Source organism: Mirounga angustirostris, unplaced genomic scaffold (assembly GCF_029215605.1).
Source record: "Mirounga angustirostris isolate CCGP_5_RB_7025 unplaced genomic scaffold, mMirAng1.0.hap1 SCAF_14, whole genome shotgun sequence".
NCBI classification, from domain to species: Eukaryota; Metazoa; Chordata; class Mammalia; order Carnivora; family Phocidae; genus Mirounga; species Mirounga angustirostris.
This window is the reverse complement of record NW_026991722.1, coordinates 52,772,055-52,790,067: the sequence shown is the minus strand read 5'-3', so window position 1 is coordinate 52,790,067 and position 18,013 is coordinate 52,772,055. Positions and strand designations below refer to the sequence as shown.

Genomic DNA, 18,013 nt, shown 5'->3' with positions numbered 1-18,013 from the left:
TCCTGGGTCTTGCCTTTCTGCTTTTGTCCTATTTCCCAGGTGGCTGTGTTGCTGTCCTAATCTGTAGTTCAGAAACAAGAGAGAAGTGTGGATAAGTCTATGATAAAGGTTCAGGCTACCCGTCCCTCTTGTAACTCAGCTACCTTTTATAAGGGTAGATATTTATGATAAATTTTGGAACATTTATAAAGCAATCACCTTTAGTCTTTACAAATGAAAATGGTAGGGAGAGTAGAGGCTTTGAAATTATATATTTTTGCTTATTTATTAACACTGTCAAATTGACATCTGTCTTTAGTGGTTGCATAGAGAGAAACTACTGGTCTAACAGCAATTTTCTGGAAAGGAAATTCCAAAATGCTATTTTTCTGATGTGTGTATATTAATTTTTTAAGATTTTTTTACAAGATTTATCTATTTGAGGGGGGACACGTGAGAGCGAGTGGGGGCAGGGGATTGGGCAAGGGGCAGAGGTAGAGAGACAATCTCAGGCAGACTCCCTGCTGAGCAGGGACCCCCCCCCCCCCCCGACAAGGGGCTTGATCCCAGGACTCTGCGATCATGACCTGAGCCGAAATCAAGCGTCAGACGCTTAACTGACTGAGCCACCCAGGTGCCCCTGAAAGATTTTATTTTATTATTTTTAAAAGATTTTATTTATTTATTTGAGAGAGAGAGCATGAGTGGGGGCCAGGGGGAGGGGCAGAGCAGGGAGCCCCCTGATACAGGGCTCTCCCTGACACAGGGCTTCATCCCAGGACCCTAGGATTGTGACTTAAGCCAAAGGCAGACACTTAACCAACTGAGCCACCCAGGAGCCCCTAAAAGATTTTAAGTATCTCTACACCCATCGTGGGACTCGAACTTACAACCCCAAGATCAAGAGTCGCATGCTCCACTGAGTGAGCCAGCCAGGCATCCCTTAATATTTTTATCTGTGTCTTTGTAAACTACTTCTTAACTGGCTGGGATCTTTAGAGATAATCCAAGTGAAAGTCAGTGTTACTGCAAGGACTATTTGCCTTCAGCATCCAGGGAATTAGAGGAGAAACCTTTTCCTAGAATAAGTGGGTAGTAAATAACTTTGTGACCTCTTTTCTTTCCTCATCAACCGCCCTCGTGCCTGCCATTCCTTTATTAAATCGGTGAAGCTGGGTAACAGTGAATGTCTAGAGCAAGATCTGTGTGTTTGGAGGAGCGGGTATGCAAAGGGAAAGCCAAGATCTTTCCATTTATATTTCATTTACGGGATGAGAATGGGAGCGGATGGATATTTTGATGATTCGCATAAACGTCTCTTGTCTTTATGTCCATTTGATGGAGCCATCACCTTCTCTCCTGGTATACCTTTTGTATTATGAAATGTACAAAATGCTAAAGTGTCAGGACACTTCTAATGCTAAGGGGAAAAAAATGTTAGCATCGAAATGTGGTTGTGAATGACACCTGCCATTTCAGCAGGTCTGTGAACACACACACTGAGTCACAGGTGCTGAAGGCCCCTTCAAGCTATTATCAAAGTTGCTCCCCATTTCAGAAACAAATGCCTCAGTGAATAAGGATAATTAGACTCTTGTTTTTTCACCAACATTACCTCTATTTCCAAAAAAATTCTAAGTTTTAAAAATTTTCCTTGCTTCACACATTAAAGCTCAGGGCTTCATAACTGGGTATAACAAGCATGTGCAAAGCTAGCATTGTTTTCTCTTTTAGCATAACATCAACTACTATAAAAGATCTCTTTTGATCATAAATGACTTAAATACATAAACATTTGGGTTGTGCCTTTTCAACTAAGCAGGATGTGAAAACAAGAAGCCCAAATTGAGGTATCTTCTGACAGCCAGTTCAGGGACCACAGACTTAGAAAGACCGTTGGCAGTCAGAAACATCTCTCCTTTGCCAACCTGGAAGCTTTGGATCAATTCCCACTCCTCACAGCTTCCTTGGAGTACTGCATAGCCTAGGACCCACCCTCAGTATTACATTTGGCAAATAACTTCTTTTCTTTGCCAAGTTAACAATACCATGACCTAGCCAAATAGTCCTTACAATACACCTGAGTTTTAAAGGTGTGGCATTCATGCATTTCAAATTGTAAAAGCCTGAAACTTGGCATAATTCCTGATATGCCTCATACATTTTTTCCTCCTTTCCTTCCTCTCTTCCTTCTTTTCATCTTTCCTTCCTTTTTTCTTCTCTCTGCCCCCCCCTCCATACTCTCCCTCCCACTTTCTTTCCCTCCTTCCTTCTGTCTTTCTGGCTTCTCTCCCTCCCTCTCTTTTTCTTTCTTTCTTTTCACATGTTTTTTACAGATAACTTAGTTTGCAAAAGAAAAATGATCCTCCAACTCACAAGCCTATGGCCTCCATATGACCCCAAAATAAGACAATAAAAACAAATTATGGGTGAGACCTCTCAGGCTTTTGTTAGTTACCTGGGGTCAACAGTCAAGGAGTGACCTAAGGCTCCAGTTGCCGGGGCGCAGTCAGTTCGAGGATGTTTTGTTGAGACTCCTAACCAAGGTTCCTATAGTGATAGCCCATCAGGGATACTAGCACCTGCCCAGGGGGCCTGAAGGAGGCTGGCCAAGTGCTGGACCCTCTCCGAAGAGATCCAGCAATAACAAGCCCACTGTCATCAATGTTCCTTCCTTTTTTTTTTTTTTTAAAGATTTTATTTATTTATTTGACAGAGACAAAGCGAGAGAAGGAACACAAGCAGGGGGAGTGGAAGAGGGAGAAGCAGGCTTCCGCCAAGCAGGGAGCCCGATGCGGGGCTCGATACCAGGATGCTGGAATCATGACCTGAGCCAAAGGCAGACGCTTAACGACTGAGCCACCCAGGCCCCCCTGTTCTTTCCCTTTCTTTAATTGGCAGTTGTATTACAATTACTTGGGACAGAGTGGTTATGTAGAAAACTTATTCTATTTTCCTTTGCTTAAAGAGACAGTCAGGTAAAAGAGCGATGAATGTGGTGGCTTTTGAATAATGAGTGGACGCTTGTTTGGAGGTCATTTTACAATCTGTCTCGAGGACAGTGCTGACCATATCGGAATGGGGAGCAGGAGAGCCGCTTCCGCCTGCATTTGTGACCAGGACTGCATCCTGCCTGGGTTCCTCCGTTCACTATTCTAACTGCGAAGCTGATCTGACAAGAACGAGAGAATCTCTTTTTTCGAAAGTTTTAATTCTGGATCTCAATCTCCTCTCACCCCCACACCTTGCTTTTGATCTACCTTTTATATAATGAGACGTCTTGGGTTTTTGCATCAGTTAAAGGGTGCCATTTCACAAAATACCCAGATGGTTGCACTTTTGAAGAGTAGCATTTTCAGATCCCACATCTATTCAGCCTTGACAGCAGGCTTAGTGAAGAATGTCTAAAGCCTCCTACGAAGAAAGCAAGCACAGCACAGAACTAGTGTTTCTCCCTTTGAAACCAGAGTTAGCCCTGAAAAACAACCATTATGTGAATAAGAGGGATGAAGAAGATAACCAGGGGCCAGAGGGTTCAGTAACAGAATGACTGAGTTCATCTCCTCAAGATAAATTTATGCCTTGGGTCTCACACAGCTGAACGACTTACAAGGCCAAAGCATGGACGTTCTAAAGATACTGACTGCACTTTGGTTTTTTGCTCATTTTGCTCATTAAACTTTGTTTAAATGCAGCCCCATCAAACAGGGGGAACAAGAAGGGCCTCTGTGATATACCATCTATGTGTTGATTTTTAACCCGCTGTACAGAAAAGTCGTGGCAGGGTGGGTGAGGGGGGCAGAAAACCCTCTAAATTACACATATAAACTTGTTTCACATAAGGGGCACATGGGGTGCCTGGCTGGCTCAGTTGGTAGAGCATGCAACTCTTGATCTCAGGGCTGTGAGTTCAAGCCCCACACTGGGCAAGGAGCCTACGTAAAATAAAAATTAAAGAAAAAAAGGGGGGGTGCCTGGGTGGCTCAGTAGTTAAGCGTCTGCCTTCGGCTCAAGTCATGATCCCAGGGTCCTGGAATCGAGCCCCGCGTCGGGCTCCCTGCTCCGCAGGAAGCCTGCTTCTCCCTCTCCCACTCCCCCCCTGCTTGTATTCCCTCTCTCGCCGTGTCTCTCTCTCTGTCAAATAAAGAAAAAAATCTTTAAAAAATTAAAAATTAAAAAATTTTTTTTAAAAAAGGAGAGGCACAAAGCAATAGCAGAAGTGAATGCAACCAAATGACTTTCCTCTTGCTGTTCAAAACAGAAGGTATTGTGTCCCATACTGGTTGATCCAGTCTTTGGTTTCATGGTTTCCTGCTCCTTAGGCCAGAATATTGGCCAGTCCTTTTCAGAAGTTGTAATTATTACACATTGTGCCTTCAGGGCATGAAGTACCGAAGAAGCTTCAAGTCTGGGGATTGTGGGTTTGGAAATGGTAAGCCACTGGATTCAGCTTAGAGGTTTATACCATCTACCAGCAACTGATCTATTCTTTTTAAAAATACAGAAATTAATCCAATGACTCCTTTTGTGTTCCTATCAGAGTTTTAAAACAGCAATAACAACTTGATTGTACTCTTCACTCAGAGGGAACTTTGCACTTGAAAGACATGAAACGTTTTGTAGAGCAGAACATTCTTTGAAAGCTCTGGGTGGAAGAAAGCACTTGCTTAAGGAACTTAATTGAGAGAAACAGTGCAGCCTGCACAGGGCTGCCTGAGTTCAAAGGCACCGCTTTTAATCCCAAACCTTTTTAATTTTACTTAACTTTTATTTCTTTCTGGGTGACTAAACTGCAAACTTCTATTAATCTACTGCCAAGTAATTTTTCTTAAGAAGGTGGATACTTTACAAGATTCATAGCCAGGAGCCCTCTGTCAGGAATGCTGGTGGTACAGTTTTGTGTAGGTAAAAACAGAGGCCCAGGAGAGGTCACTCCGTTTTGTATGTGGAACAGACTCTATCTCTGGCAAGTTTGCTGCGATTGAAAACAATAAGGCACTCCTTTAAGTCTGGAGAATGTAGTGCCCCTGGCAATACAGGATCTTGGAAAGTGAAGCCTAGTGTTTTCATAGTTGAGATTTTGTGTTAATGTCAACTGTTGCAGGGAGAGTCATCCAACTCACACATATGTGTCCTGAAAGAAAGCTGAGCTTCAGGAGATGACATTTAACATTTGGGTGGGCGGGGGAGGGATGAAGAAGAAGAATGCAGGAAAGGCCTACTGCAGCCAAGAATTAAGTGGCTATTGGAAGAATCACATTAGCAAAACTGTTCTTCCTTTTGCTCTAGTATGATACCTTTAACATGGTTTTCAGACTTTCACACTATGTGATTTTTTTTTTTTTTTTTTTTGTATGGCCCATTCTAGAGTTAAAGAACTTATAAAATGACCAGGTAAAATACCCTCAACAGAAGTAATTTCTTGAAAACAGCAAAGGATGAGATGGGCCAGCTTTTTTTGGCCAGTCTATCTTCATAAAATGAATCATACTATATTTGATTATTTTGAGATCAACAATGCAGCCACCTTTTTTCTTGACATTTATTTTCTAGGGAAAAAAACGGATTTATTGTGATGATTGTACTCTCATCTCTTTGTAACTTCTAGTCTTTCTACAGTCTTACAAATAACAACTTACCTGTATTGTTCTGGTTACTTTTTCTTTTCCATGGACCAAAGTATTAATATTAATTGGCTTTAATAAGTGTTCCAGGAAAATGAAGAAAAAAGACATAATCTGGTTTATTAAATGTTATATTGACATTGTTTAGCGCACAGTCCTGGAAGACTGGCACTACTGAATAAGAAACAGCAATTGAAAATCAACTGGCAAATCAACGAACTTAACATGGAATGATCATGAGCCAGTAAAGAAAATGTACCACCTCATACCCGTTAGGATGTCTACTATCAAAAGGTCAAAAAATAAGTGTTGGTAAGGATGTGGAAAAATTGGAACACTTGTGCATTGCAGATGAGAATGTAAAATGGTAATAGCCAGTATGGAAAACAGTATGGTAGATCCTCAAAAAATGAAAAATAGAATTACCATATGATAGAGTAATTTCTCTTCAGCATTTCTACCCAAAAGAATGGAAGATAGGGTCTCAACGAGATATTTGTACACCCATGTCCAAAGAAGCATTATTCAAATAGCCAAAAGGTGGAAGCAACCCAAGTGTCCATCTACAGACGAACGGATAAACCAAATGTGGTATATACGTAAAATGGGAGTATTATTCAGCCTTAAAAAGGAAGGAAATTCTGACACATGCTGCAACACGGAAGAAGCTTAAAGACATTATACTAGGTGACATAAGCTGATCATAAAAGGACAAATACTGTATGATGCCACTTCTATGAGAGACCTAGAGAAGTCAAATTCCATAGAGACAGAAAGTAGAGTGGTGACTGCCACAAGCTGGGACACTGGGGAACTGTTGAATGGGTACAGAGTTTCAACTGAGAAAGATGAGAAAGTTCTGGACGTGGATGGTGGTAGTAGTTGCACAACGCCGTGAATGTACTTAATGCCACTGAACCGTACCCTTAGAAATATGGTTAAAATAGTACATTTTATGTCATGTATATTTTTTCACAAGGAAAAAAAGAAAATATTAGATCAGGAAGTTAGTTACCTTTTAAAAAAAACAAGTACAGAGTAGGGTAACAGGCACATGATGCCTCCTTCAGTGGACTTATATTCTCTGTCATTGTCACTTGCCTGCTGTAGGAGCCAATGAAGTTTTGTTTGAGTTTTAAATTACTTCAGGCCCACACCTTTCCCTTGCCCCTTGTCTGAGAAAGAATTCACTGCTCCTCTGTTCTTCCCCACCCTTCTGATCTTCATTGTAGGGGTCAACCAGAGATGTATAGAGCCATCTGGTTGAGAAACATCGATTACATGAATATCCTTATAAAATGCTCAGATTGAATCTGTGAACAAATTGTCTTTTATCATCTTGGTGCAAGGACTGTGGGAAGGGAAATTAAAGGTGCAGAGGAGAATGGTACCAGAGAACTCTAGAACTGTGAACTGTTTTGCCCCAGAGGCTCTGCCCCAAATGATAACAATGACCTATTCGATAAAGAAACAGGTGAATCCTCACCAGGGCACGGAGTTTTAATTTTAAGAGGAACCTCATAACGTTTTAGTTTGTTTTCATAAAGTCTTACCTTGTAAGAACTGTCCCTGGGGAAAAAAAATGTAATTATGCAGGATTCACAAGAGGCTTGGGCTAGGTTGGGTTGGTTTTGTCTCCCCGATTTCTAAGCAAATGATGCAGACGAAGATAGAATTGAATTGTTTCCTCCCTTCTCAGCAACCTGACTACCAGAATTCAAGCCACCCCAGACTTGAGGAGGAAGCTGAACATGGGACATTATACTGGCTTCGATAGCTGTACACATTGTTCTGCTTCTAAAATGTCACTAGATATGCTTTAATATGGTATTGAACAAAAACGAGAGGTCTGTGATTCTGTATATTAGAGCTACGGCAACTGGTATGTTTGCATCAGGGGCCTACCTCCCCAGACTGAAAGGAGGAGGCCTCCTATGGTCACACTCACCAGGAAAAGTCGAAATGCTTCTGCATCGAGAAAGAGCCTTGAACTAACTCTCCTTTCTCTATTCCTCCAAGCTTCCGCAGGTTCACTAGATCCAACAGTGTGACGACAGCAGTACAGGCCGACCTGGACTTCCACGATAATCTGGAAAACTCTCTGGAGTCTATAGAGGACAATTCGTGCCCTGGCCCAATGGCCAGACAGTTCTCCCGGGACGCCAGCACCTCCACGGTCAGCATTCAGGGCTCGGGAAACCACTACCACGCCTGCGCCGCCGACGACGACTTTGATGCGGATTTTGACCCTTCGATTCTGCCTCCCCCGGATCCCTGGATTGACTCGATCACTGAAGACCCCCTGGAGGCCGTCCAGAGGTCAGTGTGCCACCGGGACGGCCACTGGTTTCTGAAGCTTCTCCAGGCAGAGCGGGACCGCATGGAAGGGTGGTGCCAGCAGATGGAGAGAGAAGAGCGGGAAAACAACCTGCCGGAAGACAGTAAGTAATGGCCGCTGTGCACGCCTGCGCACCCGGCGCTTCCGGGCGGGGCTGCCGCGGCGTCTGTGGGCGTCGTGGTTCTTTCCCTGCCTGCTTCGCTTGTCCAGCTGCGGTTCCACACCCCCGCCGCGACGTGCGGGACAGCGGGGCGGTTCCGGCCGCGAGTCCAGCCGGGCCCGCGCCGCCCAGTAGAGAGAAAACCGCTGGGCAGAGCCTTAGCTAGCTCTAGATCCTTTCTTCTCTGAAAAAGATCAAGCCCAACGTGGGGGTGGCCTCCAGTTTCTACACCTGTTCCTCTTTCCCGAGAAATTTCTGAAGGGGCGCTGATTCTCAGGGAATTAAGTGCCCAGTGCATCGGTCCACGTATTAGAACAAGGCCAGTAATGCGTAGGCCAGTAGAGACCATGCTTATTAACGTTCATAAACCCGTTTAGCGTGCACTTTCTCTCATGGGATTCAGGGAGGCAAACCTTCAGCCACTAAATGAACTAACACAAATTTCAACTTAGCGGGGTTGAAATAAGTGATAAAATATGATGAATAAGTAAGATAAATAACGGAGGCCTTGCACACCATTATTTTCAAACTTTGCTTTTTAACACAATCACTCCTATTAACAATTGACAGCAATAGGTAGCTGGCTGGCTGGTTGGCTGGCTCAGTTGGTAGAGGGTGGGAGTCTTGATCTCAGGGTCATGAGTTCAAACCCCACGTAGGACATAGAGCTTACTTAAAAAAAAAAAAAAGTAAATAATTGACAACAAAATGACTAGGTTACCTCAATTCTGAGGCATGTTTTCAACATTCTCAACAATTCTGAAATTGGGATATAGTTTATAATCAGTGTGTATTTTAATGCTGTGTGTTTGTTTTCCTCTGAAAAACTATTATTAAGTGAGTGGTGGATCTTCCAACTGATGATATTTTTGAATCAAAGAAATTTAGGCATTTAGGGGTAGGCATTTAAGCCTGTCTTCATTTTTGCATGGGAACCACCTGCAAGAGTATTGTCATGATGTGACTTTGGGGGCCTATTTTTAAATTAATCATTTAACTTTTTCTCGTGAAAAATTTAAAACATGCACAAAAGTATAGAGTTTAGTACAATGAACCCCCATGTACCCATCGCCCAACACAATGGGCCAGTCTCCTTTTCTTATCTTCCCCCACTTGTCGTTTTTGCCAGATTATCTTAAAGTCCAAGGCATGCATCATGGCACTTTACTATGTATCCACTGATAAGGATTTTTTTTTACATAATCATCATATATTATCATCCCTAATAAAAATATCAATAATTTCTTAGTAATTACACCCTGAGCCTACGTTAAATCATGTTAAATAGACTTACTAAATGAAACAAACTAATTATGTCAAGGGCCAGTGAGTTTTCCATAAAGGAAGTATTTTTTATGAAAACTGAGTCTGGAAAATAACAATTAGCAGGTTGTGGGATTTCCTTGCTGTGTCTTGCTCTCAGCTCTTCTGTGCATTCATTCCTCCTGCCTGAACCCTATCCACTGGCTAACTAACTAGCTTATGTGTTGTCTTTATGAACAGGTCAGAAAATCCATAAGTAGGTTTCTGTAATGTTCCTTTTGTCCTTTCATGTTATAAATGCAAACAACTTAGCAGTGGAAAAGTAAATCTCCTTGACACTTGCCCCTAACAGTTGATGCCTCTGCAAGTTCACCTGAGTGTTGATCCACAAGCAGAATTAGCTTTTTGCCCTGGTGACAGGTGAAGGAGGCACCATCCAGCAGCAATGGATGGGGTAATTTTCAGTAAGAAGTCTTAGCAGTTGCATCTTCTTATTCTCCTTTCCCCTTGTGGGTATACCCAAAGCTTATTAGATTTTCCTAGGAAAAATGCTAGTGTCTAAGGAGCAACAGCCTCTGGTGCACTGCTCAACAGAACAAGCTAATTTTCAGATTTCAATGCCTTCAACTCATTAATTCGGGACTCATTCTAGTTTCCTGGTTGACTTCCAATAGGATCCAGGAAAGCTGCTCATCTGTTTTCTTTTAATCTGTTTTTTTTTTCCCCATCTAAGACTGTATCTACTTCTCTCAACCCAGCTTTATAATGATGCATGAGGATAGTCATTGTATAAAAATTTAGGAAAATCTTATGTGATGCTAAAGGAGCTATGAAAACAAGTTAATGTGTTTTGACACAAACACATGTATTTGAAAGGTGAAAATTTTGTCAGAAAACCAGATTCTCATCTTGTGTTTGGGAAGGAAGAGAAGCATTTTTGTATTTAGCAATGTACAGTATTGGAAAAGTCTCGAGGTAATGAACATGAAGTAGCAACGCATTCATTCACTGTTACGGAATTTTACTTCACATGTTACTTAAAATATTGATTTATGAAGAGGACTTAACAAATCTATCCCATATGAAGGTATTTTGCCATAACAAGATTTGTTCTAAAGAATAATAATTGCTGCCTTTGTACATGAAGTTTCCACCATTAATAAGCTATACACCTGAAGGACATTTTCTTCAGAGTAGTGATACATTTTCTCAGATCTACTTTATTTTACCAGGTTGCTGCCTGCAGGGGGAGGTGCAGTGATCATGGTTGCAGAACAGGCAGAGATAACTAGGGGTGGGAGTATTTTTTAGTACTTTGCTTTAAAAGTACTGAACTGAATAAATCAGTCTTAGATGGCAAGTATGCAATGAAACCTGCTTCACTGGGGCATTGGTCTTCCTTTGTAGTTTGAAACATATTTTAATATCAGAACCCTCTTTTCTAATTAAAAATAATTACACACAACACCAATAAATGTAACAGAAAGAATGGTGAAGCTGTCTTGGTGATGGTCTGAGTTCTGTCTGCTCAGCCTCTACTGCTCCTTGGACCAAAGTCCCTAACAACCCCCCAATCCCCTCCCCCGGCCTCAAAAAGATCCTAGGGTTTCTAGAATACAGTTTTAAAGCCAATGGTTTGTGGTGAAAAGTCCAAATTATTAATTTTTTCAAATATAATTTTATAGCTGTAGATCAAACAGCTAACACAAAGTTTAGGTGTAAATGCCCTTTATGTATGCTTTTTTAAATGTACAAAACTGATTCAAATTAGTAACATCTATTCATATAAGCCATCTAGCCTAGAAAATATGACTCTTCCTTCAAGTCTCAGCTTGGGCCTCACCTTCTGGAAGTCTGCGGAATGCCTCCCCTCAGGCTGAATTGGGTGTGTCTCCCTGGTGATTCCATAATAGACTGTTCAGTTGTCTATCAGCTATTTCCACCATGATTTTATAGTAGTCTATGTATCTCTCTCCTCCACCAAAAAATGAGCTCTCTGTGGACAGAAATTATTCTTATCTCATTCATCTTTATATCCACCACCCCTCTGATGGTTCCTGGTACATAGTAGGGGATCAGTGAATATATATTTGAGTCCTGGAAATATTTTGGAAATTCTATTTTACAAAAGTATTTTATCTTGCGAAATCTTTCCTCCTCAAAGAGTAACAGAATACTCAATGAGTAACTAGCAGTTATTTTTGCCAAAAGTAGGAAGGGAGCTTCCCTGGTGAGGTGATGAGCTCTTCTGATAGAAGCAAGGATCTGACAGAGAGAGCACCTGCCACAGAAATGGTAGAAAGGACTTCTGTGTTGGTCAGCCAAATAATCCAGATGAACCCTCTATGTCCCATCCAGCTCTTGGGACACGATTCCATTTGACAAGCACTTGAAAGCTTTATCCTTCATCCCCAAGAGCTTCAATCTACCAGCATTCCAGAATTCTAAATAGCACAGAGATAACTTCCCAGGCCAAACTTCCCAGGGCAAAGAGTTGCCAATTTCAAATGAGGCAAACTCGAATCAGTGAGTATCTGACCAGAGAGCTGTAGCCACCCTCCATGGGAAGAAGGGACACTAGAAGCACATGAGAGAATATTCATCTTGTCCTTACAATACCCCTGGCAGTGGGCTGGAGACTTTGACAGGTGTTTTATTTACCCTCAAAACAGCTCTCTGGCAGTATCTTGTCCAAGGTCACAGGACACAGAAGTGTCTGATGGAACAGATACAACATGAATAACAGTTGACAAGATAATAATACTCTGTGTGTCACTTGGTGCTGTCTTCTAAAGCTCTCCATACATATCTGTCCCTGGCTCCTTGGCAACCACAATTCTGTTCTGATAACTGGGCCTGGAGCTGTAGAGGACCTTTGTTTTACTCATTCTCTAATTTAGCCTTTTCTTTTTTATATTAAAAAAAAAAAAGGAGGAGGAAGAGAGGCCAATCCTGTCTGGTAGTCACAGCCAATGTCGGAGTAACCAGCTTAAAAAAAAGAAAATTTGTGTACACCCAGAAAAATAGCTTTGACAAATGAGTCGAGCCCAGATACATCTATCTCTTGCCCAAGCCACCTTATGTTTTTGGGTCCCATACAAGGAGGTACATTCAAGGTATATGATGTAGGTGACACCTTGATAGATCCCTCCCAGGAGACATAGTCTTCAAAATCATCTTGGAAGGAGAAGTAGTTTAGAGTAAGAGAAAGGAAGATTTTTTTTTAAGATTTTATTTATTTATTTAAGAGAGAGCAAGCAAGAGAGAGCACGAGCAGGGTGGAGGGTGAGAAGGAGAGGGAGAAACAGACTCCCCACTGAGCAGGGAGCCCGATGCAGGACTCGATCCCAGGACCCTGGGGTCATGACCTGAGCTGAAGGCAGATGTTTAACTGACTGAGCCACCCAGGCACCCTGAGAAAGGAAGAGTCTGATCATATTTGCTTAATTTATTTTGGGGGGGCACCAGAATTATCCCAGTTCTTTTTTTTTTTTTTTTAAGATTTTATTTATATATTTGACAGAGAGAGACATAGCGAGAGCAGGAACATAAGCAGGGGGCGTGGGAGAGGGAGAAGCAGGCTTCCCACAGAGCAGGGGCCGATGCGGGGCTCAATCCCAGGACCCTGGGATCATGACCTGAGCCGAAGGCAGACGTTTAACGACTGAGCCACCCAGGCGCCCAGAATTATCCCAGTTCTTAAATATTCAAAAATGTTTGGCGAATGCACTTAATGCCTCTGAACTGTGCACTTCAACCTGGTTGAAATGGTAGATCTGATGTATATTTTACCACACAAGAAAAATCCTGCCCCCCCCACCAAAAAAAGTCTGCAGCAGCTGAAAGTAGTGGAGCAAACACTCTATCATCATGTTCATAGTAATTCATCGTGCTTATAAGAAGATATTTCGTTCACTATCTTCCTGAATTTGAAATACTCTGTGCTGGTGGAGGATAAAAAAGAAGCTAGGAACACAACCTATTCGCTCAATGGCAGCATGAGGTCCAGATTTAGGGTGTGGGGCGGTTGCAGTCATCTTTCTTGACTAGAGCGTTAAAAATGAAAGGAGCCATCCGATTTTAAATAATTATTCAGTTACCAATTGTTTTATGATGCCATTGCCCTGACTCTGACAGCTGCTTCCTAGGGACGCTGTTTTTGGCATTCCGGGCCTGGAAAACACTTTCCTGGTTTACCTGAAGCTGTTAAATGTGCGTGACAAGGGGCAGAAGAAGGGGCATTTGTGGTCGCCTGGTAACGTCGGATGATCTTTGCAAAGTGTAACCATACATTCTTTGGGTGTGTGGAGCTATTATGTGCCCTGATAAAATAAAGGCAGGGCAAGGGCTTCAGGTCTTGTTTTAAATGTTGATCCCGAACAGTCCATAGTAGGGTTTTGGCTTGGTAACCAAATAATGAAAATCTACAGTGAGTGAGGTTTCCTCCAAGCCCTGGCAGCTGACAGAATGCTTGTTCCCCCAGCACTTGAAGTAAAATGATACAAGCTTTCCTCAGACAATGAAGCCCTTGTGTGAAACAGCTGTCTGGGGGAGATGGCTCAGTGCTATTTGACAGTGGCTTGTATGTTACATAGATACGTCTGGTATTATCTGACCGGGAATGAAACGGCCAGATGGAACCAAATGCTCCTAACTAGGAATGCAGTCTAGCAATGCGGGTGAAAAACAGAGGCTCAGGTTTCAGTGGCCGTTGGATGAAATACTGGTCGATTGTGCTCAGAAATCTATCTTTGCCTCCTGAGTTGTGGACAACTCATATGCGGAATTTTCAGGCTTTATCTGAAATGAACTGATAAACCTAGAGCGTGTGCAGGAGGCAGATTAATTCCACTTTAATTTTGCCTGGTAATAGCATCCAAGTTAGTGAAACTTGGCCTTGGGTTCCCCAGAAGGCTTGTGAGCCTTGGCAGCGAATGTGGGGCTGGTAATGAAACCTGCAATGGGGTTTGCCTAGTTTCAGGTTGAGTTACGGAAGCTGTGCACAGTCATCATTGTGACTGCCTGTGGGTGAGATCACCAGGGTTACTCTGCCAAGTGTTGCCTGTGGCGTGTCCCTGCAGCCTGTGGGTGGCAAGCAAAGGAGCTCTCCCTCTGATTTCATCTGCCTCAAGCCTTGTGTATTTCTAAGCAGGGCGAGGTGGGTGCATCCTAGTTCCTTTCTGTTTTATTCTCATCTTACTTTTGAAGTGACCTTCAAAATTCCCTCCCTGGGGCGCCTGGGTGGCTCAGTTGGTTAAGCGACTGCCTTCGGCTCAGGTCATGATCCTGGAGTCCCTGGATCGAGTCCCGCATCGGGCTCCCTGCTCATCAGGGAGTCTGCTTCTCCCTCTGACCCTCCTCCCTCTCATGCTGTCTCTCAATCTCTCTCTCTCAAATAAATAAATAAAATCTTAAAAAAAAAAAATTCCCTCCCTGGGGCACCTGGGTGGCTCAGTTGGTTGGGCATCTGCCTTCGGCTCAGGTCATGATCCCTGAGTCCCGGAATTGAGCCCCGCATCGGGCTCCCCGCTCCGTGGGGTGTCTGCTTCCCCCCGGCCCTCCCCACTCTCATGCTCTCACTCACTCTCCCTCAAATAAATAAATAAAATCTTAAAAAAAAAAAATTTCCCTCCCTGCCCCAGCCCTCAGGCATGTGCTTACGCGCACTGCATAGTCTCTTTTTTAAGGTCTGGCCAACCTGAAATTAGTAACCACAGAGGAAGTGGCAGTAATGAAAAGGAAATCGTGTATAATGTGTCTTATGTTTAACCTTCTGGAATGCTCAGTTTACTTTGCTCTGCATGGCGCTGGGCACAAAGAGGAAGGTTTTGATGCCAGAAGGACATCACAGAGCATCCTTTTGTGGGTGTGTTTCATTGGGAGTGGTCTCGAGGCTGAAGAGGGTGCAGAGGCATGGAGAGGTGGAGAATGTGGCAAAGTGAAGGCCAGGCCAGCAATGGATCTCCTGTTGTCCAGGGCGGTGGTGTGCCATTATTCCAGACTCCCTCTGCGCTGCAGAGAGGCAGAGATTGCAGAGGGGGACTGGGGCAGGATCGGGGGAAGATCTCCGATGGTTTTCTCCAACAGTAACTATTTATGTGGAATATAATTGCAGTGGACTTCAAACACAGTATTCAGTTATTTTCTTCCGGATTACCAAGGGAAATGTTAACTAATTTCATGTCACTCAGCTTTCAAAGGCTCAAGAACTGTATTTTTCTATGTGATGTGTATGATGTTATTATTTCATAGCTCATGTAAATTGAGATACGGATTGAAGCATAACCATTTTTTATGAGTAAGACTCCTTGAGTATGGACTGGGAGAAAAAATTCAATTAGCTGAGCTTTTGAAAACTTGCTCTTTACAAACAAAGCAATATTTCCCCCCTTGTTTTAACCCTGTGGAAGCTTTTAGCCTATGGGGTAATTTCTACTTGAGAATTTATTCTCTATTCGTTAACCACTGAGTTTGGGCTCCAAAAAAAAAAAATGCACTCTTGTAAAATGCAGAACAAGCACTGCCAGCCAGGAATAAAACAGATCCATGTTTTCTATGGAGACCCTTTGTTGACAGTAGGTCTGGATCACAAATGTGTTTGAGGAGCAGCTAGGCAATTGGTTGGAGAAATTCTTTTCCATGAGGACACACTTGTAAATAAGAATGTCTCTACATGAATAATCCCAACTTGAAATCACACAGATTTGGTGTGGCAAATCCACATGAATTTAAAGTAAGTGGCTGGATTTTTTAAAAATTCCTTTTCCTTCTCCTTTTTTTTCCCCCTTTCCCTCTTATTCTATACAACGGGGAGGGGGGGCGTAGGGGGGAGCCAGGTGAGTAAAAAGAAGTCAGCCTAAATCAGCCCAAATAGTATTATAAACAGAAACCCAAAAGGAATCATAGCCCAGCTAAGACTACATTAGCTAATTAATTAGTCAGGTCTGTAACTTAAAAAGTGATGCTAGGCATGGTAAAACCTTAAAGAATCAGAATGCATAAGGCCTGGAATGCTGTGGCTAATTTATTTTTCTGGTTAACATAAACTTTGTAGATGAGTACGTTGGTTAGTTTCAAAACTTATTCCTTCAACAAGATACCAGGAATTACATGGGTACAGTGTGTGCCATTGAAGGGCTTGAGGTCTGTTAGAAAGTCAGACAGAGGGGCGCCTGGGTGGCTCAGTTGGTTGAGCGGCTGCCTTCGGCTCAGGTCATGATCCTGGAGTTCCTGGATCGAGTCCCGCATCGGGCTCCCTGCTCAGCGGGGGTCTGCTTCTCCCTCTGACCCTCTTCCCTCTCGTGCTCTCTGTCTCTCATTCTCTCTCTCTCAAATAAATAAATAAAATCTTTAAAAAAAAAAAAAAAAAAGAAAGACAGATAAATAGATCACGCTGGAAAGAGTGTGGAAAAGGGCAGAGACAGCTCTATGCATAGGGAATTTGAGGAGCAATGGGGAGGGAGAGGGGAAAGGAGATAGGGCTTTCCGGAGGAGGTACAGCTGAGCATGGGGGTGGGGGATGGGCTAGTGGAGGCATGGAGGCAGGAGGCATCCCTAGCTTGGTGTTTAGCCTGAGCAAAGGCACTGAGAAGAGAGACAGCTTTTAGATTTGGGCAGCTGGGGACCCAGAGCACTGAGGGAGGGGCAGAGGTAAAGCTGAACAGGTGGGCCTTGGCCTGCAAGCCATTGAAGAGAGTTCCCCGCTTACCCCATGGATGATAGGGAGCCATGGAAAAGTCTTAAGCATGGAAATTATATGAGATAAAAAGACCCTCTAGTCCCCCTACTAAAACCAAACCTCCAGGATTGGCAAGGGAGGGAGAACAGCCACACTGTGGATGGGGTGATGAAGCCTTGTCGCCCTAATGGTAATCAACTAGGGAATCCTAAGGGAAATATGATTTGGGGAGACAAGAGGTGTTGGGTGGCTGCTTAGCTATGCAACACTGAAGCTTGAGGGGTTGATATACACTGGAGTTACAAATTTGGGAAACATAAACAAATTTCCAAAATAGCTGAAACCGGGAGAGTGATGAGCACATTCAGGGGGAAGACAGGAAGCGCACTCCGGACTGAATTTTGTGTTCAGCATTTACGAAGTGAAGAGAGACAGCCCTAAGGAACAAGGAATGCAGGGTCAGAGCCTGAGACTGTGTGTGGGGGGCCTTGGTGCCAAATGCAGAGCTATCTGGCAGGGGAAGCAGGGTGAGGAAAGGCCAGGCAGCAGAGGGTGGGGAGACAAATGGTGGCTGAGGAAGTGAGGAGCAGAGGTGTTCCATCCTTTCGAGAGCATTCTCAGGAAGGTATGACTCCACCAGGCCTGCCATAACAAAGTACCACACACTGCTGGCCTGAACAACAGAATGGTATTTTCAGTTTGGGAGGCTGGAAGTCTGAAATCAAGGTGCTGGTTTCTCCCGAAGCCTCTCTCCTTGGCTGGCAACTGGTCTAACCTCTGTGTTCTGATCTCTTCTTATAAGGACACCAGTTACATTGCATTAGGACCCCCACTAATGACCTCTTTTTAACTTAATTACCCTAAGCAGAGGCCCTATCTCCAAATACAGTCAGATTCTAAGGTATTGGGGGTTAGGACTTCAGCATTTGAATTTGGGGAAGACACAGTGCAGCCCAGGACAAGGAAGAAGA

General features: G+C 43.3%; 1 protein-coding gene across 2 annotated transcripts in view; it reads left to right on the top strand.

The window, feature by feature from the left end:
- DLGAP1 (DLG associated protein 1) overlaps positions 1-18,013 on the top strand; it is a 317,851-nt gene that overhangs the window by 281,959 nt on the left and 17,879 nt on the right. For both annotated transcript variants that reach the window (XM_045886989.2, XM_045886988.2), the window contains one exon: positions 7,623-8,044. In XM_045886989.2, coding sequence (XP_045742945.1) covers positions 7,623-8,044 — 422 coding nt within the window. The remainder of the gene's footprint in view (positions 1-7,622; positions 8,045-18,013) is intronic.